The sequence below is a fragment of the Babylonia areolata genome, chromosome 29, assembly GCF_041734735.1.
Source record: "Babylonia areolata isolate BAREFJ2019XMU chromosome 29, ASM4173473v1, whole genome shotgun sequence".
Lineage (NCBI taxonomy): Eukaryota > Metazoa > Mollusca > Gastropoda > Neogastropoda > Buccinidae > Babylonia > Babylonia areolata.
This window is the reverse complement of record NC_134904.1, coordinates 16,972,623-17,000,176: the sequence shown is the minus strand read 5'-3', so window position 1 is coordinate 17,000,176 and position 27,554 is coordinate 16,972,623. Positions and strand designations below refer to the sequence as shown.

At 41.3% G+C, this 27,554-nt stretch overlaps 2 protein-coding genes across 3 annotated transcripts in view; one reads left to right on the top strand and one right to left on the bottom strand.

Moving 5' to 3' along the window:
- LOC143302346 (phosphatidylinositol transfer protein beta isoform-like) overlaps positions 1 to 20,663 on the top strand; it is a 27,587-nt gene extending 6,924 nt beyond the window's left edge. Inside the window, exons 4-11 of one of the 2 annotated variants that reach the window (XM_076616984.1) lie at positions 635 to 734; positions 1,880 to 2,041; positions 3,314 to 3,421; positions 4,253 to 4,303; positions 6,103 to 6,198; positions 7,168 to 7,290; positions 8,129 to 8,202; positions 20,275 to 20,663. In XM_076616984.1, coding sequence (XP_076473099.1) covers positions 635 to 734; positions 1,880 to 2,041; positions 3,314 to 3,421; positions 4,253 to 4,303; positions 6,103 to 6,198; positions 7,168 to 7,290; positions 8,129 to 8,179 — 691 coding nt within the window. In that variant the 3' untranslated portion in view covers positions 8,180 to 8,202; positions 20,275 to 20,663. Of the gene's footprint in view, positions 1 to 634; positions 735 to 1,879; positions 2,042 to 3,313; positions 3,422 to 4,252; positions 4,304 to 6,102; positions 6,199 to 7,167; positions 7,291 to 8,128; positions 10,319 to 20,274 lie in introns of those variants that run through there. The other variant, XM_076616982.1, reaches the window with a different exon arrangement.
- On the bottom strand, positions 12,704 to 27,554 carry LOC143302345 (uncharacterized). Its single transcript, XM_076616981.1, has 7 exons — positions 27,516 to 27,554; positions 25,646 to 25,973; positions 24,613 to 24,640; positions 22,538 to 22,853; positions 20,252 to 20,401; positions 16,275 to 18,557; positions 12,704 to 15,743 (listed from the first exon to the last, which is right to left on the bottom strand). The coding sequence occupies exons 2-7, from the start codon at positions 25,937 to 25,939 to the stop codon at positions 14,768 to 14,770; spliced, it is 4,047 nt and encodes a 1,348-aa protein (XP_076473096.1). The 5' UTR covers positions 25,940 to 25,973; positions 27,516 to 27,554; the 3' UTR covers positions 12,704 to 14,767.

Genomic DNA, 27,554 nt, shown 5'->3' with positions numbered 1-27,554 from the left:
TCTGTTACAATTTACTCGTCTGATGTGCCTTGAGCATTATTGTATTCTAATGAAAGACACAATAGAAATAAAACTATTATTATTGTCATAACAAAGTTAAGTGTGGAAGGATATTAATGGTTTGTGCTACTGTTCATTATATCGATGCGTTAATGTGTTCCTGTTGTGCTGACCCTCAAACCTGAAAGTACTCAAAAGACTCATCTTTTTTGCTCTTTTTTTCTGCGTGCATGATCGTTGAAATGGAGCATAAAGTAAGATAATGTTGCACCTTCTTCATGCTGTTGTTGTAATTAAAGATGTGTTTCATCTTCGAATGGGATGTCGAAAAATGTTGTGACCTTTAACAAGGTCGGATGATTGAATTTTCTAAAAAAGCGTAAGACGAGACAGAGCGTAAACCTGACAAGATGGCGTGGAGAGCCTTTGCCAAAGGAATGATTAAGCGCTTATAGTTTTTAGAGGCGTTTGATTGGCTGAGAGCGGGTGGGCCCGTCTTTTCACTGTTAGCCGCGCGAAATTTGGCCAAGCAGAGCAAACCAATAGGCCTAGTTTGCATCAGTTTGACATGGTAAGTATATTTAACACCAAACATGGAGTATAATACAAACTCCTCCTTTTTGTTTTTTTTCAGCAAAGTTCCTGGCTGGATCAGAGTTTTAGCTCCCAAAGGATCTCTTTCAGTACATGAAGAGGCCTGGAATGCTTATCCATACTGCAGGACCGTGATATCAGTGAGTAAAACGTCTTCCCAGAGGTCAATACTTCTCTGTGTATGTGGGAGAAAAGGATTGAATAGTTGTCTGTATGTGTTCGGGAAAAGATTAGAGGAGTTCTTTGTATGAGCATGAGGAAGGGATTGTATAGTTCTCTGTGTGTGAGAGAGGAAAGGATTGTGTAGTTCTATGTGTGAGAGGAAAGGATTGAATAGTTCTCTTTGTGTGTGAGAGGAAAGGATTGAATAGTTCTGTGTGTGTGTGAGAGGAAAGGATTGAATAGTTCTCTGTGTGTGTTCGGGAAAAGATTAGAGGAGTTCTTTATATATATGAGCATGAGGAAAGGATTGTATAGTTCTCTGTGTGTGAGAGAGGAAAGGAGAGAATTATTATGTGTGTGTATGAGAGGAAAGGATTGAATAGTTCTCTGTGTGTGTGAGAGGAAAGGAGAGAATTGTTATGTGTGTGTGTGAGAGAAAAGGATTGAATAGTTCTCTGTGTGTGTGAGAGAAAAGGATTGAATAGTTCTCTCTGTGTGTGATAGAAAAGGAGAGAATTATTATGTGTGTGTGAGAGAAAAGGATTGAATAGTTCTCTGTGTGTGTGAGAGAAAAGGATTGAATAGTTCTCTGTGTGTGTGAGAGAAAAGGAGAGAATTATTATGTGTGTGTGAGAGAGAGAGAAAGAGAAAATCTCTGTATGAGTGAGAGAAAAAGAATAGTTCTCTGTATGAATGAGAGGTAAAGGATGGAATAGTTCTGTTTTAGGTTGAGAGAAAAAGAATACTTCTCAGAATGCGTTAGAGAAACGTACAGAATAGTTCTCTGTATGTGTGAGAGAAAAGATAGGATACTTCTATATGTGGGGGAAAAGGAAATTGATACTTAACTGTGTATTTGAGAGAGAAAAAAGTTCTCTGTTTTTTTGTTCTTGTTGTTTCGTTGTTTTTTTCCATTTTATTCTACATATGCTTTGCGTCTCTTTCATTGTACACTGTATGCACTTCAGAATCCTTACTACATGAAGAACTACATATGCATCAAGTCTTTTCCATGTGTAACTTGTACATTTGTATGGTTTTCAGAATTCTGACTACATGAAGAAAAGCTTCTATATATGCATTGAAATCTCTTTCATATGTAAGTACATTGTATGGTTTTCAGAATCCTGACTACATGAAGAAGAACTTCTACATATGCATCGAGTCATTCCACGCACCGGACAGGGGCCAGCAGGAGAACGTCCACCAGCTTCCCAGCATTGACCTGGAGAAGCGGGAGGTTCACCACATTGACATCGCTGACAATTCCTTGCTCCCACGGAGCGTGAGTACCGTCTTTTCATTGTTGGCTGGTTTGTTGTTGTTGTTTTTTGTCAATTTAAGGGAAAAAAATCAGTGTTTAGCATATATAGTGTGTATAAAAGATTATATGAAAAAAATAAATAATTTTTGTTTTAAAACATGACGGAAAAGCATGTACATGTCTAGTGATACGGTGTTTTTGTGTGTTAAGTATGCACCACATTGACATTGCTGACAACTCCTTGGTCTCAAGGAGAATGAGTGGTCTTTTCTCGATTGGCTAGTTTGTTAGTTTTGTGTGTGTGTTGTTGTTTTTTTCTCAACTTTAAGAAACCAGTTTTAAGCATTTATGTAAGAGGAGGAATTTTGTTTAATGTCCTGTCACACATATCTGTTTTGTTTTTTCATTGTTATTTTTCTCAACTTTAAGAAGAAAAAGAAATCAGTGTTAAGCATTTATATAGGAGGAGGAATTTTGTTTATCGTCCAGCCACACATATCGGTGATTGAAGACATTTTGTTAGAGTATTGATGTATGCATTTTTAAGTTTATCATAAGTGTCTATGTAATTGCATAGAAATACCACGAAAACCAAAAAAGAAAATCATGATGGAAAAGCATGTGCATGTCTAGTGATATGGCGTTTTTGTGTGTTAAGTATGCACAGTTGGAGGGTGGGGGGGAGGATGAGGGGGGGGAGAAAGAGCAAGGTATATGTCTTTGTTTGGTTCACATATGTGGACAAGTAATTTGTACTTGTACATGTATAAACGTGGTGTTAGAAAAGACTTCTCCACCCCTTCGCTCAAAGTAAAGAAGAAAAAAAGATTTTAAAAGACATATATCCCAAGAGAAATGTATGTATTTCAAGACACAGTTATAGGTTTTGTTTTTGTTTTTTGTTTTGTTTGTTGTTGTTGTTGTTGTTTTTTTTGCACTATTTCAGTGGCATTACTCCTTCGCCATTTATTCCGAGTCCCCCGTTCACAGCCCCACCCAGGTTCATCTGTCGCAGTCCCAGCATTGGCAGTCTACAGGGAGCCATTGATGATAGGTTGCCAGGATGCCACACGCCTAAGGAGGCCCTGCATTCGGTTTTCTCCTGTTTAAAGTGTTCAGATAATGCAGAGCTGCATGTCCGTCACAGGTTGACATCAGATTTAACATGTGGTATACGTGTGCGCAGTTGTGTTAACATTATCTCTGAGTTCAGTATAATTGTGTCTCATGACTGGTGAACTTTCAGGCTGCACACAGCAATCTGAAGGTAATGATATAGTTTTCTGGCCACAGGATTACAAGAAAGAATGGGATCCCACTCTCTACCAGTTCAAGTCAGATAAATACCCAGATGAAAAAAGAGGCCCACTTAGCGGAACAGTCGGACAGACTTCTCAAGAGGTGAGTTCTGTCACTGATGCATCTGGAAATCTGTGTTTGTGTGTGCGTGTGCGTGTGTGTGTGTGCGTGTGTGTGTGTGTGTGAGAATAGACAGATGTGACAAAAGACAACATTCATCCTTGATTTTTCCAGCAGTACAAAGGCAGTGGCTTGATGTTGGATGTAATGTGTATGTGTCAAACTGCTCACACCAATATCAGAGATGAAACATTCAGCTTACAGAACACAAGGATGCAAACTTTTGCTTTGGGACATTCCAGAAATCTTCTCTTGCCCAGGCTCAGGACTGACGACAGCGAAGTCTCACATTATGTTGCAGGGCTTTTTGTAAAACCCATTAACAATGCAGGAGAATCACAGTCATTTAACATGTATACATAAAAGACATAAAATGCTTTGATGTCAACCTACAGCAAATCATGCTTGCATTCAATAATCACAGTAGACAACAACAACAACGGGAACCCTTAAAAGGTAACTTAGAGTAAATCATACGTATACATCATCAGGACCATACACATGCAATAATAATCACAGTCAACTGATAGGCATGAAATAGCACACTGGAAGTTAACATAGATATATGATAACAGTATGCAGTCCAGTTGTACTTTGAGTTAAGATGTCATATTTCATGTACATACAATTTAGCATACATTTTGTTTTTAGTCACATATTTAATTATTGATTATTGTTGTTCAATAGCTGAATTGATGTTGAAATAAAGCTGCATTCATTTACGCACGCGCACACACACACACACGCACGCACGTGCACGTGCACGGACACACACACATTCACTCCATTGGAATGGAAATATGTCATTTTCAGGTTGTCAAGACTCCACAAGGCAAGGTTTGTGGTCAGCAAGGTAGCTGGTCGGTGAGTATGTCTTGAGATTTTTCTTTTGGGGGGAGAGGGGCGGGGCATGAACATACAATACACATGTATGTGAGTGTATATACAAGGGGTGGGGTGGAGATTATTTTACATCCTTTGCTTAGCCAGGCCATATTGGGTCACATTTACAACAGAAGAGGAAGGGAGATCACTCTCTCTATTCTCAAATGAATGTCAGATATATAAATAATCATGTAGATACAAGCATTCAAAACTCATCAGGCAGAGTTCGGAAGAGTTGATGAAGGTAAAAGGTGTAGTATGTACACATATGTAAAAGAATCATAGTATTGTTTGGCATTGCTTGAAATGAACACACTGACACAGTATTTGGTTTGTTTACACTTTTAGGAAAATGTTCATCAGTAAATGTAAATTTACCAAATGCAGACCCATGAAACCAGCCTTCAAACAATGCATTTCCTGGCACTACAATTACAAAAGAAGAACACAGTGCAGGAGTTGGATGCGAGATACAAGAGTTCAACACAAATTTCTTGTCTAACAACATGTTAGACAAATGTTTCATGTAGGTATAGGAGCATTCGATAATGAGGTCAAAGGTAGGGTAGGCATAGGTAGTTGCGAACGATCCAGTCGAAGCGACCAGCTCAACATGTGTACTGTAAAGATTACATGTCGTGCGATAGTCAGTCGTAATTCTTTTCTTTTTGAAGGCTTTCTCCGACTAGTTGCACCAGGAAAAGTTCGTCTGCTCATTCTTTTCAACTTTCTGTCGAAGTTTGAAATATCAGGGGTGCCTGAGGGTAAATGCGAATGGGCAAGTCTAATTGCGAACGATGGCTTTGGGTACATGTAGACAACTAAAACAGAAGCAGGTCTTTAACTCATTAGACATAACATATTATTGGAACATCACAACAGACTATTGTATTCTTGGTTTTGATCACACACCACACAAACACACCCTTTTGAGAGTGCTCCACAACTGTGCAGCATCATTCGCAAATAGACTCGCATCAAAATATCCTATGGTCTAATTGCAAACGACAATATTTTGCAGATTCCTGTCAAAACTGATGTTCTGATCTGTCACCAATATACTTTCTTAAATTCTTTCAGCACTGGTAATGCGCATTCAACATATCCAGTCAAATAAAACTATTTTAATTGTGTCAAAGTTCAAGTCCTACAACTTGCTTCCCTTGATTTTAGGATTGTAATCTTGGTCGGCAGTGGTGCGCAAACAGGAGAAATAGCGTGGAAATAGCCAGAAATAGCTCATGATTAACTGGCCCTTTGAAATGGATATTTAATAAGGTATTAGGAAAAGATCAAAGCAGATGATAAATTGTAAAATGCAACCGTTAGGAATGCTTCGAAGTGGGGTGGTATACAAAGCGTTCGCTATTTACATGCTGTTCGCAGTTACGTATACCTACCCTATACCTTTTAGCTTGTTCATTTCTTGTCTTTGTCACAAAGGCACTGCTCTCGGTTGGACTGGAGGCACTCCAACATAGTGTAGTTGTAAAAATTCTGGAAAACTTGCTTTATTAAAAAATATATACAAAAACTAACTTTATTCTAAATATGTGTCTATCGTCAAGTAAAGTGAGACCAGTAAGGCAAGTAATGATTTCCATGGGGTGGTTATGTAAGTTGTTGAAAAAGTTATTTAAATCTAAACAATGCCTACCTGTCCTCAATCCAGGTTGATCAGTATTCATATAAAAGCAAGAAATGAGTCAGAAAAGTATGTTTAAAAAAAATTTTGATTGAATGATTTGATTTTTTTTTTCTTTTCTTTTCTTTTTCAGAAAACTCAAGAACCTGTGATGTGCTGCTATAAGCTGGTGCGTGTCCTGTTCAAATGGTGGGGACTCCAGACCCGAGTAGAAAAATTCATCATGAAGGTGAGCAGACTTCCCTGTTGTTTCCTGTTTAGTATTGATACTTAACATAGGGACTATCTTCGGTAAGTAACCATCGGTAAGATTGTATCTCTAGTTTGGTGTGCTTTTGACAAGACAGCTATATTTGCCTTGTGGTTGAAACATTGATCTCTTAGGTTCTAAGGTTTAGGGCCTCAGGTTTGAATCTGTCATGGCACTTGGGTTTGTTACGGATGAAGATCAGTTTTCAGATCTCCCAGATTAACATATGTGCAGACATGCTATTTCCTTAATCTCCTTCATGTGTATATTAAAATACATGCCGATAACAGTGCAGTGTTGACCTAATGGTAATGCATCCACCCAGATTGCAAGAGAATCTGAGCGCACTGGTTCCAATCCCACACTTGCCCACTGCCCCTCCACAAGACCTTGAGTGGTGGTCATTCAGATGAGACTTGAAACCCAGGTCCCGTGTGCAGCATGCACTTAGCATATGTAAATGAACCTGAGGCAACCAAATGGTCGACCTTGGCAAAATCATCAAAACCCCCTTTGTAATGAAAAATAGACGCTTGTAGGCAAAAAAAAAAAAAAAAAGTAACAAAAGGGCTGCATTCTCACTGTAGCAACACGCTGTCCCTGGGGAGAGCAGCCTGAATTTCTCTCAGAGAAATCTGTTGTGACTAAAGAGTTACACAATACAATGCAATACAATACAATACAATACAATACAATGCAATACGATATAGACCAGATGTACAGTGATGTTGTGTGAGTTGGGTTCTTTGTTATTGTTTTGTTTTTAGTTGCCTGATTTTGGAAATTGTAGAAATTGTCTGGATTTTTCCTACAAAGTCACTTGAACTCATGGATATGTAACTGTGGTTATGGTCATAGATCATGAGATGGAAAGATGATGATTATTTTCTTTTTCTTTTCTTTTTTTTACAACAAAAAGTTGGATGTGAATGCGTTTTGTGTTTTCAGCAAGAGAAGCGCATCTTCAACAATTTCCACCGTCAAGTTTTTTGTTGGATGGACAAGTGGTATGGCCTGACAATGGAAGACATCCGTAAGATAGAGGATGACACAAAGGCAGAGTTGGATACAGTAAGTGAATGCTCCTTTCTTCCTGTCATCAGAAAATGTCTTTATGTTCTGTTTGTTCATGCCTTTTTTTGTTGTTGTTGTTGGGTTTTGTTTGATTTTTCGTTTATTTATTTATAGTCTGTTCATCTAAGATGATGATATTAGACTGAGTTTTGTTTGTTTGTTTTCGCTTTTTGTTGTTTTTATTGCTGCCCCAACATCTGCACCATTTCAGTGCTATTACTCCCATACCGCTCATTCCTAGTCCCCTGTACACAGCCACACCCAAGTTCATCTGTCACAGTCCCATCATCTGCAGTCTGCCTATGGCTTTGTCCGAACACAGTGATGCCTCCATGAGAAACTGAAACTGCCGCAAGGCCACCCGTCAGAGGAGAAGACCAAATGGTTGATTTTCAAGTGACAGCAGCATTTGATCAACAGTTCAGTAACTGAAACAGGCACACCACTGAATCATAGCTAACATTAAAAACAGACAACCCAACAACAACACACAAAAACTCCAATAAAAACAACATGTAGAGACCTGATCAGCACAAGGATTTTTTTTTTCTTTTCATTTTCCTTTTTTGATTTTGTTCTTTTATAAACAGTCTTTCGGTGTACTATTTGTTTGTTGATAAATCTGTTTAGACATAAAAACTGTCAGTTTTGCTTTTTAAAATTGGAAACAGGGGTGTGTTTCTTCATCAGTTTTGGTGTCAAAGTTGTGATACTTGCTCTTTATGTATGGAAACTTTGGCATGTGTGTGTGTGAATCCGTTGATATGTTCAAGTTAACTTTCGCTCTGTGCTTGGAAAACTGAGGTGTGTGTGTGTGTGTGTTTTTCTGTTGCAGCAACGTGCCAAAGGTGAAGTTCGAGGCATAACAGCAAACAGCGAAGACTGACTTTGAATCGCCTCCTTGCTGATGTAATCATGCCATTGTTAGTCTGCAGCAGATACACTTTCCCGTGACTGGTGATCTACTACATCAGAACTTCAACGGCCTACTACACACACACACACACACACACACACATCATCTTAGATTTGTGACAGTGAGCATAATGATCCTTCGTATTGTAGTTCAAAGATGTATAGTCTGTGTGTGGAGTCATGTGACCAGTCTCTTCACTCAGATTTTTTTTTTTTTTTTTTTTTTTTTTTTTTTTTTTTTTTTTTAAATCAGTGCCAGAGACATTTTAGAGAATGAATGTGGTGTCAGCCCAAAAACAGATTGTGGGTTGTTTCTGTTATGAACAAGTACATTCATGTGTTTGTTAAGAAAAGGGTTGTTTTTCTGTCTCTCTTTCTCTTTTTTTTTTTTTTTTTTTTTAAAGCACCACGTTTCCAGTTTACCATGTTAGTTTGTGTTTTATGAAGAGATAAAAGAAAATAAAATTCTATGTTGTGTTTGAAGGTAAAAGTAAGGAATGTGAGATGTCCATCTTCAATCTTTAATGAAGGCCCTTCAACTTCAAGCTGGCTTTGATTAATTGATTAACGATGCCGTGCTAGCACAGGTCTCCTCCTCAATCACCCAGGACCAAGAAAAACCTCATTTTTTTTCTTTGAGACTGGCTGGAACAATTGATCACTGAACACATCCTTTTTTTTTTTTTTTTTTTTAAAGCAGAACATCGTTGTTGTTTTTAGAGTCCGTGGTATTTCCATGTCATCTTACATTCACCTGCATTTGATGCCAGTGATTTTTTTTTTTTTTAAATACGTAAACAGAAATTCCTCTGTCCACTGCCCCCCCTTCCCCTTCCCCTCACACACACATGCTTTGCTTCTTTGCTTTTTTAAATAATTGTAAGACGTGTGATAAATTTGTTTAAGAGTTTCCAATCAGTACAATCTTTTCTCTCTCTCTCTCTTTTTTTTTTTTTTTTTAAACAGTGGATACTGCAAAAATCCTTCTGGTTCTTGGAAACACTGAAGCTTTTGTTGCGTCATTATGTAAGTGTGTTTTTTTGTTGTTGTTTGTTTGCTTTGTTTCTTATGGGTTTTTTTCTCTTTTTTTCTTTTCTTTCGTTTTTTTATCTCTTTATATCTGTTCTGGTACGCCTGTGCACTGTCCTGTTTTAATTCCAAAGTATGTCGAGTTTTGCTTTGAGTCCCCTTGTTTAAACAAACAAATAAATAAATAAATAAAGGAAAGAATCAAGAATGGTACCAGGACTCAAGACACTGCACACAGTGAAGGGCGTTGCCAGTTTGGATGTGTCAAATAGTAATTACCATTCCGAAAAATGGTTTTAATTACCCATTTTTTATCTTTGGTGTGTGGAAAATTGTATTTTCGTCACAAGTGTTGATCACCATTCTTGAGATGATGATTTTTGTGTCCATTGAAAGTGATCACAGCAGTGCACTCAGAGAATGGAAGGCAGGAGCAAAGTGTCACAGCTTGTTCCTCTCCTGTGAGGAAGTTTGATTCAGATTTCCTTACACCGCAGTCAGTATCTTTCTTTCTTTTTTTTTCTTTTTTTCTTTCTTTTTTTCTTTTTTTTCCCCCATGAAACTGACATCAGGGACTGATTTTCTCTTATTTTTCTCCAGAGACAAAACATGAAACAACATTTCTGGAGAAAATATCCACTTTTGTTAAACTGTGCGTTTTGTATCCATACAAATCAGACTCTAGAGACTGTGTTTTTGTCATCATGTTCAGAGGTGGATAAAAAGTGAAACGCATGGGGGGTGTTGATTTCGCTGACAATGTGTTTGTGTGTCAAAAAATCTTGATGCAAACTGATTTTTTTTTTTTTTTTTTTTTTTTTTCATTTTGTCATAGATATTTACAGAGGAAGCTAAAAGGTGATGCGAATGATGTTTCAGGGTTCATCTCATAATAATATTTAGTGAATACCGATTTTCTTTGGTTGTGGTATCCTTCCAGTTAATTTCTATGTATTTGTCGAGCAGTGAACTTGACCAGCTCTCTCCAGAGCCTCCTGCACAAAACCCTGAGGATTTGAGTTTCACGTAGCCCGGTATTTGTTCTCTTAAACTGAATCACTTAACACAAGAAGACCAGTTTTCACCACATCCTTGATTTCTCTGTAGATTGTAAACCCACCAGAGCACTCTTTCAGTAATGTGCAGATATGAAAAAGCAAGTCTTGAAAGTGGAATGCAATAATGTATGTTGTATATCTGTTTTTTTGTAACATGCATCACAACACAATATTGCATAATCACATCATAGGCTGAAATCAAATGCATCCTTGTTTGTTTTACCATTGGTTTGGTATTTTGTGATTGCAAATGGGTTTTTTTGGTTGAATTTACCTCTTTTTGATGTGTGTTGGTTTGTACATTCTTTTATTTATTTTCTTGAAAGTTAAGTGTGAAGTGATATAACTCTTTAGGATTTTTTTTCTCGAAGTGGACAACCATGTTTTTGTGTACTATCATACTGTCAATGGAATAAAACATTAGCATGTCACAAAGAAGGGTTGCCTTTTCTGTTTTTGATCTCCTGTATCTATAAAATTTCCCCATCCATCATTTAATTACACATACTTAACCGTGACCCACTAGTGCAGACTCCAGCAGGGGTCTGACATTCCTGTCCTGTGCAAACTACTTTCCGTCTATGCAGAGAAAACGAAAGTTGCTACGGCCGATAACCTCCCAGAAGTAGGTAACCTCCCCTTTGCCCCCCTGAATAGCGCCATCTTTTTCCGGCAGCCATCTCAACTCCTGTTCCTGTGCTCTTCATACGGCTAAGTTTTTTTATATTTTCTGTCGGTCTGTCGATTCTCTGGTGTTCTTGTTTTTTGTCCAATTATGTCTTCAGCCAGGTCTCAAAATTATGTGGCTCGATTGGGCAATCAGGCTAAAATTACAGCGCAATCGCAATCGATTCGCGGACACTCTGGGCCCTCTACTTCTGGCCCTCTCAACAACACCAACCCGCCGCCTCCTCCACTTCCTCCGGTCGACTCCAGACCCCCACCACCTCCTACACCTCAAGCATCATTTAGGAGACACTGTGGCGGAATCAGTCAGGCCTTGGACTTCCAGTCCATTGGTCACCAGTGATCAGGGTTGTAGGCCTCGTTTCAGCATGGTATTCTGTCCTTGGAAAAAGCACTTCACTATGATTTCCCTCACTCAACCCTGGCCATGTGAATGGGTACGTAACGTCAGGTTAAGGAGAAGATTAAGCCGTGCCTTCCAATGCCCAGCCCTAGACACAGTTGATGCGAGTTCACTGCCCTGATGATGATGAAAGGATATGGGAACTTGAATCTTTTAACATCGATCATTTTTTTAACAGGCCAACACAGCCATGTCAGATCAACTCACTCCAGATGAACGGCCTCAATCAATCCAATAACTCAAAACTATCTAAAGCCTCAATCAAGGCCCTTCTGTTTACAACCATTTCAGATGAAGGAATCAATCGGGACTTCAGATAGTTTTGAGTTATTGGAGTGGCACCTTATTTACATTATGATGTTATAAGAATATCTTAGCTGACCTTTCCACTCTCCACTGCGACCAGTAAATGCAGTGTTTCTGTGCTCGTGAGGAGGAGAGTTATTTTCGCAGTGACTGGTTCACGTGAAGAGTATGTGTCAACAATGGTGTCTGACCCAGTTTTTTTCTGTCACAAGGCAGATAATGGAATTAGACGAAGGATCCTTATCATGGCTGTATAATGCTCTGAATTTAATCTATTTCAAACTCTGCGTGCTTTCCTGGATCTGTTTACAAGTCATCAGTGTGGGCAAATTTTGGATTACAGGATCTTTAATGTGTGCATTTGATTTTTTGTGTGTGTGTGTATGTTGTTTATACTTATGAAGGGGATTAAAGCATAACCACATCTGCATGTATGTTCATGGAGAAGGGGTTGAAGAAATCTCCACCTTTTTTCCACCCAGCATTGATACCATGACTTAACCCGGGGCCCAAAGATAGCAAGAGTAACAGTTAAATAAGCATTCACTGACTCAGCTATTTCACCTGCTATAATCAGCACATGATTGTCAAATCACTAGGATATGGGTTGAGGATGGCTCATGATGGGACAGAAAAGCAACATGAACAGCAACCTGCCAACAGGATTAACTGCACAATATCGCTCTGCACTTCAACCGTGGAAGCAGAACATTGTTGAATGCACACATACAAGTGCATACGCACACATACTTTTTGAAAACCCATCTGCCTTCACACACACTTTCATTGCAAGTATGGATTTGAAGGCACACTTGGTGCACTTGAACATAATGATAATCCATAGTTCTAACCCAGACCCGCTCAGACGCTGTATTGGCAGATGAGCGTCTTAACCATTCTGCTACCTTGCTCTGTATGGGAACATAAATACAAGACATAAATGGAACACACACACACACACACACACACACACCCTGACATGTGAACATGACCGTTTATTCAATATATGTATTCATCCCATTATCGCACACACAAACAATGACTAGTATCTCTGTTCTCCATGTTCACCAGAACTAAAATACCATGGAAGAAGAACATTTATAAATGAAATTATAAACCAAATCATATTGTTTATAATTCAGATGACCGCAAGGGGTCAGAAATTTTAATACAATTTTAATCGAAACAACAAAAATCACAAAACTGATCTGCATCTAGAGAGGTCCCCTGTGTGAAACACTGTAACAATGCAAAATAAAAATTAAATTATCAACTTAATACGCTTCAGTTGCTTCACAACTGATCAGTCATTTTGAAAAATCAACATTTTTATACTGTTATGTCAAAACAGAAAATAAATGAAAAGCTACACATATCAATAATTTGTGCAAAAATAATTATGCCCAATTTCCCTATGACCCGATACCTGAGCATGTTGGTACTTGCAGATGGAGCAGATCTAAGCACTTCCAAAAGAAGCAAACATCAATGCAAGTAAACGCACACCTCGAAAGCACTCACACACACACACATGGAAAGATCTCATTCAGATGAATGTTCAAATAAATTATGTTTGGACCATCTCTTCTCTCTCTCTCTCATACACTCACACACACAGACGCAGACTCTCTGTCTGTCTCTGTCTGTCTCTGTCTCTCTTGACCTATTCCCCAATCCCCCATTGAAATGAACCTAATGTGTTTCTTCAATAAAACATCATCATCATCTCTCTCTCTCTCTCTCTCACACACACACACACTCTCTCTCTCTCTCTCTCACACACACACACACTCTCTCTCTCTCTCTCTCTCTCTCACACACACACACACGCCACACTAAAACAGCATGTGGAATGTAATAAGATAGTTACTGAAGAATTGTTTCTGCACAGCACATTGGTTCACATTTTTGGTGTCATATACTGTACCATTGTCAAACTGATGCAAACTAGGCCTGTCGGTTTGCTCTGCTTGGCCACATTTCGCGCGGCTAACAGTGAAAAGACGACCCGTCTTGCCCGGTCCGCTCTTAGCCAATCAAATGCCTGTAAAAGCTGGTCCACATTTTTTGTTCTCCCCTCACCCCTGTTATGTTGCATCTCAATTTTTTTCTCATGAAACACACACACACACACACACACACACACAAACACACACACACACACACAGAGTCATATTCACAACCCCCGAAAGTGACATTTGTGTGTACAGATTAACCCAGAGTTGGGAAAGTTGAACAAATTCTCACACCATAGCTTCAAACACAAGGAATGTCCTTACAATTCAGGTGATTTTAAAAGTGTTTTTGAACACACCCCAGAAGTGTGAAAATCTGCAACGTCCCAGTTTTTTGTTTTCCACAAAGCCTCAAAAAGTTTTGTTTCTTTAAATCTGACACCACCTGTATAAAATGCTTAAACTAGCATTTTTCATGTGCGCACATAAAATATTTTCACATACTCCCGCAACGTCACGTGGAACAAGACAAAGTTCCCTTATTTCAGGTCCAATTATAGATGATTGATAGACCCCAATATCATCTATCACAGATTACAAATGAAAGTAGGAAAAAAAAATATCCAAGTTGATTACATAATTCATAAATTATACATGCATTGTATAATTCAATAATATTATATGTGCACAACATATTACACACTTCAAAAAACAAAACAAAAAAAATGCTACACATGTTTAGAATAAAATATAAAATCATAAAATCAAACTGAAGCAGAAAGACAAAACCAAAATACATGTGCAAGGAAGAAAATGTCAATTCAAATTTGGAACAAAAGTCTGCACATACAAGTTCAGGATGTTTGTAAGACCCAACTTTTTTTGGAGGGGGTGTGGGGGAGAGGGGGGGGGGGGGCATTTTTTCGCTTTTTATGTTAAGCTCATGGTATCACTTTGCAGGATATATACACACACATATATATGCATGCACACACACACACACACAAACACACACACACACACACACACATTCCCATGATATCACTTGAGCATTTCATCTCTCTCTCTCTCTCTCTCTCTCCCTCTTTCTCTCTCTCAGTCCCTCCCTCAGTTGTATAGATCTAAAGGGTGCTTGCTAGACCTCTTTTCAAAAGGGACATAACAGCTGCCCTGAAGACAGATGCAAACTCTCCCTCAGCCAGAGCGGTCAGTCTTTGGGTGGTGTCCACGACAGAAGAGGGCGAGGACAGCAGCACATTCACACAGTCCTCAGCCAGCTCCAGGAACCCATACAAGGCAGCAAAGCAGAACACCTGCTCCGCACTGCCGGCGTCCACCAGCGAGGTGCTGATGACAGCACACAGGTAGCGCACCAGGTCAGGCAGCAGGAAGCGATCGGCCGCAGCGATCACGTTCAGCAGGTGTTTCAACCACTTTCTCTTCACCAGGGCACTCGCCCCGTTACGGACCGTCTGGCTACTGCTGTGTTTCGCGTCCCGGTCACCACGTAGCCTTGTGTCACCGCTGGTCTTCACCCACTCACTGCCACTTCCCAGACTCATCATGACAGAGCAGTGGCTGTCACAGCAATGGAGGTAGTGAAGCACCGTGGTCATAGCTTTGGAACACACATCGCTGATGGAGATTTCGGACTGACCCGACTCCAGGTAACTTCCCTGCAGCATGGCGGCGAACACGGAGGAACTGCTCACCAGCATTTCCCGCCTGGCCTGCAAGACGTGACGTGAGCTTCCCCTCTTCACCACGATCCGCAGGTCTTTCTCCGCTCTGCTGTAAGTGCAGTCCTGCCCTCCAGCCGCAACTCCAGAATCTCCGAACAGGGTTGTTGCTGTTGTGGTCGATTCCTGAACCGGAGCTGCTTCTGGCCTGATGCTCTGCACAGCCTGGTGCATGAGCTGAGGAACATCTGTCGACTGGAACCTGGCGGTGAGGTGAAGGCCACGTGAGAGGTAGACCAACGCCAGGCTCAGAACGTCTTTGATGGTGGTGTCGGTGGCGGGTGGTGTGCACAGAGAGGTCAACACTTTGTCCAGGGCTCCCTGATGGATCAGGAACTTCTGCCGCCTCTCTCGTAACCTGGACAACAATCATTGGACTTTTGACGTTTTATCCCATAGACATGGACATAGAAAGGAACAAAGTCTGATGTTCCATGTTATTTATACATATCAAATCAAATTATGGTGCTTTAAGCTTCACCAACCACTAAGGCCATCTCAAGGCTATCACAGCATTATCATCTAATTCATACAAAAGAAGTGAGCTTGATGTTCCATGTTATTCATAGAAATGAACAGAGCTTGACATTTCATGTTTTTTTTCCATAGAGAAGAACCAAGCTTGGCATTTCATATTATCCCATGGAAATGAACGGGCAGAAGTTTTAAGCTATCACATAGAAAAGAACAGAGTTAGATGTTTCAGTCCACTCTACCCAGGTAGGCAGCCTGTGGTTCAATTTGATCTCCATCAGAGGATGGGCACTATGTAAGCATCCATATCATTCACTCATTCAGGAAAATAAAAATGGAACCAAAAAACACACCCAGAACCTCCCACCAGAACCTCCACTGCCCTCTATCAAAAAAGAAAAGCCCAGAACCGTACCAGTGAGCATGCAGAAACAGCAGGCTGGCAGCACAGGTGAGCTGCTCTGCAGCGGAGCGACAGCTGAAGATGTAGTCCACCACCCCCTCCCCATACGGAGACACCGCCTGGTTGCTCAGGTCCTCCAGCAGAGTCCTCCCAACCTGCACCACGCACTTCCTGTCACCAGGGCCTGGTCTGCGGGGCCCTGTTCCGCTGTCGGGCAGGTCAGACATGCTAGAGTCACAGCTCAACCGCTGACCAAACTGGGTCTTTGCTGATGAGGATTCTTCTGGGAAGTTGGCACCACTGCTGCTTGACGCTGTCTCTTTCATTGCTCGTCTGGACCCCCCTGAACCCGTCAACAGCGTTTCATTTTCATCCATGGACAAGTGACGTGACGTCATCGTTGCTTCTGACGTGACCAGTCTCAGGTGCGCGTCGAGCAGAAAGGTCCTGACCAGCACGGCCGGAGCGCACATCTTCAGCAGGGAGGCAAAGCAGTGGGGGCTGGCCAGGACCCGGGACAGAACTCGCACACATCGGTCCTGGGGCTGCACGGCCAGGGCCAGGTGATCTGTCAGGCACAGCAGCACCTGAAAGGACGCCAGGTGCTGGCTCAGGTCGTCACGCACCGACAGCCTGGACAGCAAGATCAGGATGCAGTTCTGTGTCACAGCGGCATGCATTCCTGCGCCACGTCCCAACATCTTCCTTTTCGCCACCGGTTCCCCGTCAGAATCGTGCAACCTGAAAAACCGACTGGACTGACTGTTTTGCCCTGGAGTCTGCTCATGAGTTTCACACTGGACATAATCATCCACAGATGACCTCTGTTCCACGGGTGTTTCATTCTCCTCACCCAAATGAAACAGCACCTTTCTCCTGGGCTCACCGCTCCCCTCAGCAGTTGTGCCATCACTACCGACTCCTTGCTTGGCATCCTCCTCGACAAAGTCGTCATCCTCAGAGGAGGAAAAGACCAGGCCTTGTGGGATGCTGATGGGGGACATGACTCCTTCCTGCAGGGACACACCACCTGGTGACATGGCCTGATAGCTCCACGCTGCCAGATCCTCGGAACTCACTCCCCCAGATGAACAGGGACTGACGTAACCTTCCGAAAAGCAAGGGGAACGAACAGGAGACAATGTAGCATACGAATATGCCGGGGATGACGTCACAGAGGAGTGTGGGGAGAGACCGGCGCTGTGCGATGGAGACAGGTAGCTCTGCATGCTGATGGGGCTGTAGGGCTGGTGGGAGGACGCGCGGCTGTCCTCAGACATGGCGGCAGGGGAGGAGGCTAGTGACGGCGCCAAGTGGTAGGATTTGCAGGTCACTCCAGGGTGGTAGTCCTCCATGCGCCACGTGGTCTCTGCCTGGTAGGTGGGGCTGTTCATGCTGTACACCTGAGTCCGGGCTGGTCCTGCTTCATCCATGCTCTGGTCCTCCTGGCCGCCATCATCATCACCACTTCCCGGACCTACAGGGCAGCTTCCTGCTTCCATGTCCGTCTGCGGCTGTTGACTTTGCACTTCTGGTCGCTGATCCACATTGGGATCGGGGTCAGACAGGTGATCTACGGTGTTGAATGTTGGTCGCTGTGAAAGGATTAAAGACCTTCTGACAACAGATGGTTCTGACTGCGTCCGTCCTAAACAATCTTTTGAATCTTCTGCTGGTTCAACCGCATTACTGGAACTAATAACACGGCTTTCAGAAGACAACAGAGCTGACGATGCCCTCCCTTCCTCAGCTCCTGCGTTTTTAGAGGAAGACTTCACAGCAGGCTTCATCAAAGACTCGGCACTCTTGAATATGTTGAGAGCCAGGTCAGACGTAAAGTTCCCGCAGCGCTGCAGGTGGGTGAGGAGAATGTTCACCAGCCCGTCACCCAGCATGACAGTCAGGCTGCTGTCATCATACAGAAAGCTCACCAGGCTGCTGATGACACGGTCATGCACGTCCCCCAAGTCCTCGTCCCGCAACGTCTCCAGAAACACCTTCAGCCCATCCGACTCGCGGAGCTTCACGCGATTCACCGCCTCTTTAGCCAGCAGGCACATGCCGCTGATCAGCTCTTTCCGGGAAATGTGCCTTCGTGGGGAGTCCAGATGGGAGAGGAAGAAGTCAACCCCGTCTGAAGCTCCGATGAGCGCAGCTGATCGTGGGTGCCCCGCCAGGGGAAGCAGAATGGTGAAAGCTTGCTGGGAGGTTTTGTCATCTTCTGAATCGACGAGGTCCAGAACTTTTGACATGACGCCAGCGCGGGAAAATTCAGAAGCCATGTTCTCTGTTATTCTGTAAGAAAAAATAAATGACATATGCTAGGGTCAGTAGGTGTGTGTGTCTGTGCGTGTGTGTGTGTGCGCGTGCACATGTTTGTGTGTGTGCATGTTTGTGTGTGTGTGTGCGCATGCGCGCATGTATGTGTATCTGTATGAGTAGGTGTAGGTGTATGTGTGTGCATGTATGTGTGTGGAGGAAGATTTGTTTTTAATGTCCTGTCACACATACTGGTGTGTGCATGCATGCATGTTTATGCGTTTGTGTGCTGAAGGCAAAAATTTATGAAATATGAACATGTAAACAACTAACACCATGCACATTCATAAACTGTGTGTCATCAGATGTTTTTTTGTAAATAACAAAAGTGTGTGGCTAGAGACAAAAATCTTTCTCCTGTTATCTGCATTTGTTCTGAGGATAAAACTGACTCAAAGGAAAAACCTGTGTCTTAAAGAAGCACAACTTTCTCTTGCTTTGTGTCACCAGCAATAACGTCAAAAGAAGTTTTCTATCTAAAATTACGTTTAAATAGAATGTCAGACCCCTGCCGGAGTCTGCACTAGTTGGGTCACGGTTAAGTATGTGTAATTAAATTTTGTTTGTGGACTTTCTGCTCTGCGTAATTCAGTCTTGGGAGAGAGAGAGTAAGGATCAAGTTACCCTTTGGATGATTGATGCTTCAGGCGTAGCATCTGTTCTGGCTTTGCAGGCCCATTTGAGAATGGCAGCCCCCCACTACTGATGACATTTTATCACCACAGGTACAATCTTTTTGGGGGCTGTTACATCTGCTTTCAGAATCAAAGGCAGAAGAGGACGGGCGCAATAGCCGAGTGGTTAAAGCGTTGGACTTTCAATCTGAGGGTCCCGGGTTCGAATCACGGTGACGGCGCCTGGTGGGTAAAGGGTGGAGATTTTTCCGATCTCCCAGGTCAACATATGTGCAGACCTGCTAGTGCCTGAACCCCCTTCGTGTGTATGTGCAAGCAGAAGATCAAATATGCATGTTAAAGATCCTGTAACCCATGTCAGCGTTCAGTGGGTTATGGAAACAAGAACATACCCAGCATGCACACCCCCGAAAGCGGAGTATGGCTGCCTACATGGCGGGTTAAAAACGGTCATACACGTAAAAGCCCACTCGCGCATATACGAGTGAACGTGGGAGTTGCAGCCCACGAACACAGAAGAAGAAGAAGAAAGGCAGAAGAGGGTGGGGGGGAAAAAAAGGAGAGAAAGAATTCACTCTTTTTTTTTTTTTTTTTTTTACTGTGATAAATAAAAATGCCACTTGAACTGAACACTGTTATAACTGTTTACATCCAAACTTTGCAGGCTGCCTCTGTGTCGGGTTTCCACGAGGCCCCTCACACGAGAAGAGCCTGCTGCTGTCACTGGCATGGTGCTGAGTGGGGGGGAGGGTGGTGGGGGGTGAGGGGGGGGGCCTATTTTTGTTAAAAATCCCACAATGTCATGTCTCTGACAGGGTTCACACCCCAACACCTCCCAGTCTTCTGTACATAATGCTGACTGTTTTGCAATTATTCTTTTAAACAAACTCTCATGCAAAAAACCACAAATCTCCCTCTCTCTCTACAGATATATATATATATGTCGATACACACACACACACACACACACACACAACCATAACTTCATGTTCTAAAGGTGTATAATATAGCAGTGCCCTTCGATGATCTGCATACCTCTTGTTCATCTTTGTCCACAGCTCTGACAGAGTTCTCAGAACAGCTGCGACCAGTCTGGCATCTTCAGACTTCATCAGCATCGCAAGCCTGCCCACAACCCCTTCCTCCACAAGCTGCTGCCGCAGTTTGTTATCACCAAATATGGATCTGTGAAGGACAAAATAACCCACAGTGTATTTTGTTATCACCAAATATGGATCTGTGAAAGACAAAATAATCCACAGTGTATTTTGTTATCACCAAATATGGATCCGTGGAGGACAAAATAATCCACAGTGTATTTTGTTATCACCAAATATGGATCTGTGAAGGACTAAATAATCCACAGTGTATTTTGCAATCACCAAATATGGACCTGTAAATTATAAAATACTACACAGTGTATTTTGCTATCACCAAATATGGATCTGTGGAGGACAAAATAATCCACAGTGTATTTTGTTATCACCAAATATGGATCCGTGGAGGACAAAATAATCCACAGTGTATTTTGTTATCACCAAATATGGACCTGTGAAGGACAAAATACTCCACAGTGTATTTTGTTATCACCAAATATGGATCTGTGAAGGACAAAATAATCCAGTGTATTTTGCAATCACCAAATATGGATCTGTGGAAGACAAAATAATTCACAGTGTATTTTGCTATCACCAAATATGGATCTGTGGAGGACAAAATAATCCACAGTGTTTCTTGTTATCACCAAATATGGATCTGTAAATGATAAAATAATCCACAGTGTATTTTGCAATCACCAAATATGGATCTGTAAATTATATTATACACCACAGTGTATTTTGTTATCACCAAATATAGATCTGTGAAGGACAAAATAATCCAGTGTATTTTGCTATCACTAAATATGGATCTGTTGAGGACAAAATAATCCACAGTGTATTCTGCTATCACCAAAAATGGATCTGTGGAGGAAATATGGACCTGTGAAGGAAAAAAAAAAATCCAAAGCGTATTTTTTTTATCGCCAAAGATGGATATGTACACGACAAAATAATCCTCTTTGTTATCATCAAAGATGGATCTGTACATGACAACAACAAAAAAACCCACCTTTTCATCACCAAAGAGAGATCAGGAAATGACATAATAAACCACAATGTACTTTGTTACTTTGTTATCTCAAAGATGGAACTGTATGTGACAAAACAATCTCTAAATCTCTAATGTACTTTGTTATAGCCAAAGACAGATCTGTACATGACAAAAATAATCCACAACATATTTTGTTAATGTCAAAGATGGGTCTGCAATGACAAAATAGTCCACAATGTACCTGGTTATCACCAAATATGAATCTGTACATGACAAAGTCATCCAAAAATAAACAGTAACAATGCTCTAAGTATTGTGGTTTCGTGGACATTTCTTTACCAACACTTGTCCGCAGCAGAACCAAATCATTGTTCGCATAACTTTGAAGAAAATAAACATTCCTGCACTTTTATACATTGCACTGTGTTGTGTGTGTGTGTGTGTGTGTGTGTGTGTGTGTTGTGTGTGTGTGTTTTTATTCACTTTTTTCAAGGTCAAGGTGAAAATATTTTCATCAGATATTGATAACGGTGCAAAGTTATAACAAGTAATGAGCAGTGCACTAGGCATCGGCAAAGAACTGCTGACACTTTGCTTACTTAGTGTGTGCCATGCACCTCAAAGGAAAAAGAGCACAAACCATAACTATTATGATTTCCATAAAAAAAATCCATGGGACCTCATATGTATTTGTATTTGTTTTTATCACAACAGGTTTCTCTGTGTGAAAGTCAGGCTGCTCTCCCCAGGGAGAGTGCATCGCTATACTACAGCGCCACCCTTTTTTTTTTTTTTTTTTTTTTTTTTCCTGCGTGCAGTGTTTTATTTGTTTTTCTATCGAAGTGGATTTTTCTACAGAATTTTGCCAGGAACAACCGTTTTGTTGCCGTGGGTTCTTTTGCATGCACTAAGTGCATGCTGCACACGGGACCTCGGATTATCATCTCATCTAAATGACCAGCGTCCAGACCACCACTCAAGGTCTAGCGGAGGGTGAGAAAATATTGGCGGCTGAGCCGTGATTCGAACCAGTGCGCTCAGATTCTCTCGCTTCCTAGGTGGACGCGTTACCTCTAGGCCATCACTGTATCAACACATTCCCTCTGAACAGTATATTGGTAAGGCAAGATTCACCAAAATACACAGTCTGCATTACTCTTTGTCACGACAGATTTCTCTTGTGTGTGAAATTCGGGGCTGCTCTCCCCACTCATTCTGACTCTGATTCACCTCAGAACTTTGCAGGCTGCTTCAACCAAGGCGGTGGAAGGGAACCTGGGTTCAAGGTCCACCTCCTCGCTGTCCATGTCACTGTCCTTTGCGTCCGCACGTTCGCTCTTTGTGGCGTCATCTTCCGGTGACCCTGCTGTCGCTGCCTTCTCCTCCACCACTTCCACGTACTGTATCTCCAGTGTCTTCACCACTGCAGGGACCGCTTTGGCCTCTGCCATGACAGGGCAGGCGGGTGGGTCGATGGTGAGGTTGCTCAAAGACCGACAGCAGCGGATTTTGACCTCCTCGCTGGTGCAGTCTGTCAGTAGAGTGACTGCAAAGAGATGAACGCACATGCGTGAATGCATGCACGCATAAAGGTACACACACACACACATACACAAACACACACATACACACAAACACACACACACAGAAACACACACACACACACACACACACATAGAAACACACACACGTCAATCAACACACACACACACACATACATCAATCAATCCACCCACCCCCTACCCTCCCCCATCCCAACCCCCCACCCTCCCCCCAAAAAAGTATGTGTCTCAGCAATTCAAAATGAAGAACCAGAACAACAAATACATTCTGATATCCTGCCATTATAAGCAAACCCATTGATGCAAATATGGGAGATTCACCCTTACTATTACCCCCACCATACTGTTGAGTTATCCAAATGGTATCTGTGGTCCATTCCAGTCACATTCTGTTTGCTTTGAGAAGGTACTCGGCTTATTTGTCAATACAGTGTCGGTGAGGGTATGGGTTCCAGTTCTGGTCTGACCCTTTCCCAAGTTGGACTTGAAAAATCAAACTGAGCATCCAGTCATTTGGGTGGGACAATAACTCAAGGTCCGGAATGCAGCACACATTTGGCACACTGGAAAAGAACCCATGGCAATATCAGTGTTGTCCTCTGGCAAAATTCCAGAGAAGAAAATCCACTTTGATAGGTGCACAAATTCCAGAGAAGAAAATCCACTTTGATAGGTGCACAAATTCCAGAGAAGAAAATCCACTTTGATAGGTGCGCAAATTCCAGAGAAGAAAATCCACTTTGATAGGTGCACAAATTCCAGAGAAGAAAATCCACTTTGATAGGTGCGCAAATTCCAGAGAAGAAAATCCACTTTGATAGGTGCACAAATTCCAGAGAAGAAAATCCACTTTGATAGGTGCACAAATTCCATAGAAGAAAATCCACTTTGATAGGTGCACAAATTCCAGAGAAGAAAATCCACTTTGATAGGTGCGCAAATTCCAGAGAAGAAAATCCACTTTGATAGGTGCACAAATTCCAGAGAAGAAATACAAATTCCAGAGAAGAAAATCCACTTTGATAGGTGCACAAATTCCAGAGAAGAAATACAAATTCCAGAGAAGAAAATCCACTTTGATAGGTGCACAAATTCCAGAGAAGAAATGCAAATTCCAGAGAAGAAAATCCACTTTGATAGGTGCACAAATTCCAGAGAAGAAATACAAATTCCAGAGAAGAAAATCCACTTTGATAGGTGCACAAATTCCAGGGAAGAAAATCCACTTTGATAGGTGCACAAAGCCTAATTATATGCAAACTGCATTTACTGTTATATTTATATTTTTTGTATTCTCTAAACTTGGCACTTTGATCTGATATTCTGACCCAACAACAAGAGCAGTCATTATTATCATTTTCTGTTCAAACAGGAACTTCTTTTGCTAAACATGGAAGTTTTATTTATTTTGCAAACATTTTGGTGCAGATAGTAAAAAAGGGAAATTACTCTGTAATTAATGCTAGGGGAGTTAATTTGCTTTAAACTGATCTTTCTCATCTTAAACATTACATTTTGAAATTATACTCAATTCATAAAAAGCTTGGATTTTTTTTTTTAAGTGTATCACAAGTGAGTCTTGAAGGCCTTGCCTCACTTGTTTATGCCTTCTGTTCAGATGTGGCGTGTTGAGTTTTGTTAAACTAGTTTCTAAGGAGTGGACAAACAACAAAAATCAATGCATTTATGCAAACACACACATTCATACATGTATGACAGTGAAAACAAAACCTGTGAACTCACCAATCGTTTCCATTCCATCTCTCTTGACCTGAGTAAAAGAAAAACAACATACACATGCCATGGAAAACAAGTTCCATACATAGATCACTGCCATTCACAAAACTTGTTTGGTGGCGTGAAACTGAGGTCCAGTTTTACACACATTTATTCTATCTTTGATATCTTGATTATGCACATAATTATGTGCACATACAAACGCATGTACACAAATACAAATACATGCATACAATTGTACATACAGTCCCCAACACCCAAACAAATACATGTATGCGCACATAACACACTGATCATTTATGCAGAGAATTCATGCATTGTTGCAATATTTTGACAAGTTATTAACATAAAACACACATGTAAACATTCTAAAATGCTTAATATGTACATAAACATATTCTGAGATGCATGCATGAACAAAATATTGTATACTTTCTAGACAGATACACCGAGTGATACATCCCGTAGTCATAATTACATACAGATCTGTCCACTCATATATTCATGTAATATAAGCAGAGGTCCTGTGTGCAGCACACGCTTAGAGCATGTTAAAGAACACACAGCGACAAAAGGATACCTAGCAAAATTATGTAGAAAAATTCACTTTGATAGAAAAACAAATGCAGGCAGAAAAAAAAAAGGTGGTGCTCTTATTGTAGCGCCGCGCTCTCCATGAATTTCACACAGAGAAATCTGTTGTGACAAACAAGTCGTGCAATACAATACAACAAAATGCAATACATTACAATGAAATGGGATATATGACCTTCACTGGAGGTTATGATCAATTCAGGGGTTTTTTCCCCTTCAACTCCCCTTACTTGAACTCTGAAACATGTAACCAACAAATCTTGATACTTCAACGCCAGACATCATTAACATATGCTGCATGAAGCAGAATCTTTTAATGTGACCTTCACACAGTTTCTGGGATAGTTATTTTGAGATGCACAGATTACATTGCGAACTTGTAAAATTACCTGCTGTCTGAGTTATTATGAGATGCACAGATTACATTGCGAACTTGTAAAATTACCTGCTGTCTGGCATCTTTATCCATCAGCAAGTTGGCCACAATACTGAGAGCAGTGTTCACGTTGCTCTCACTGGCAGTTTTCTCGGACTGGGTCTCCACCTTATCCATGGATATGTATCGATACAGCAGTTTGAGGACATAATGGACACAACCCAGCTTCACCAAACGCTGCACTCCCCCTTTAGTTGCCATGGCAGTGGATCGAATTTTCTGCAGAGTGGCGCTGATATCCTTGTCAGTGATGCTGGCTTCTCTGACAGAGTTCAGCAGCGCTTTAATCTCTTCAGACTTCATTGTTTTGGGGCTGTTTTGACATATCAGGTTGAACCTGAAATTTAAAATAAAATAAAAAAAAATAAAAAAAACAGATGACAAATTACCGATGTGTAACAGCTGTTTCTTGATTTAACAGACTGTTTGATGTCAGAGCTGGCAACATTTTTTTGTTGCTGTAGACTTGCACAATAACTATCATTCTTGATCAAATTATGATATAAACTATCAAAATAAAGACATTGATACATAGAATGTCATGATATATGTGTGCAATGTGCTAAATTGTTACTCGTTCAGCAAACAATACCACTTCACATAAAAACATCTCACAAACAAATAACTACAAGTAACTGCTTTTTTTCTTTTCAGTTTTTTTGTTTTTTGTTTGTTTTTTTTTTGTTTTCAAATTCTGTGCATGCATATTATACTGCTTGGTTCTTTCAATGGATTTGTGCTTATAAGTGAAAAGCTACCATATATCTTCTCTATCAACACTGTCAAATGCTTTCTTGAAGTCTATATTCATGTATGCCATGAGGATTTTGAATGAATGAATGATACGGATACTTGTATAGTGCCTATCCTCAGTCAGCGACCAAGCTCTAAGCACTTTACAAACATGGAGTCATTTGCACAACAGGCTGCCTACTTGGGTACAGCTGACTGATGGCTGCCATTGGGTGCTCATCATTCGTCTCCTGTGTCATTCAATCACATTTCAGGCATGCACACATGCACACTCAGACAGACATGTAACATTTCACATGTATGACTATTTTGTTTATTTACCCCCACCACCACCACCCACTCCCCCAATGTAGGCAGCCATACTATGTTTTCAGGGGTTAACATGCTGGATATGTTCTTGTTTCCACAACCCACAAAACACTGACATGGATTACAGGATCTTTAATGTGCGTATTTGATCTTCTACATGCATATACACACAACGGGGGTTCAGGCACTAGCAGGTCTGCACATCTGTTGACCTGGGAGACCAAAAAAATCTCTACCATTTAGCCGGCACCTGGCTCCATGACCATAATTTAAACCTGGGGCCAAGCACGCATACACACACACACACACGCACATGCACGTGCGCGCGCGCGCACACACACACACACACACACACACACACACACACACATGGCAGACACTGGGACCAAATCCTTGTGAGTCAGCTGTTAACTTTCAAACTGAAACGAGACAGTAAACATCAAGAATGCTTACCAGTAAAAGACGACGTACCATTTAATGCTGGTATACATGGAACACATATATGTGATTCAACATGGCAGAACAAAGCAGTCAGGGGTATTGTTGGACTATTCAAGTGAATCGAAAATTCAAGAGATTGGGGAGGGTCAACTTGTGGTAATCACCGTTACGCGAAAAAGTAAACCTGCATTACTTCCTCTTGTCCGTTACCTCATGTGATCATGCATTTGATGTGATTTTTCATCTTAATGAACAAAATCATTGTTCCATCACCAAGTCAGGGGAGTAGAAAGAGTAAAACTAACAAAAAATCAAAACATACAGAAGTAAATACACATTTGTATCAAGAAGACGACAGCAAAACAGAACTTCTTACCGTCACTGACAAACGACTGAGACTTCATGCACTTCGTAC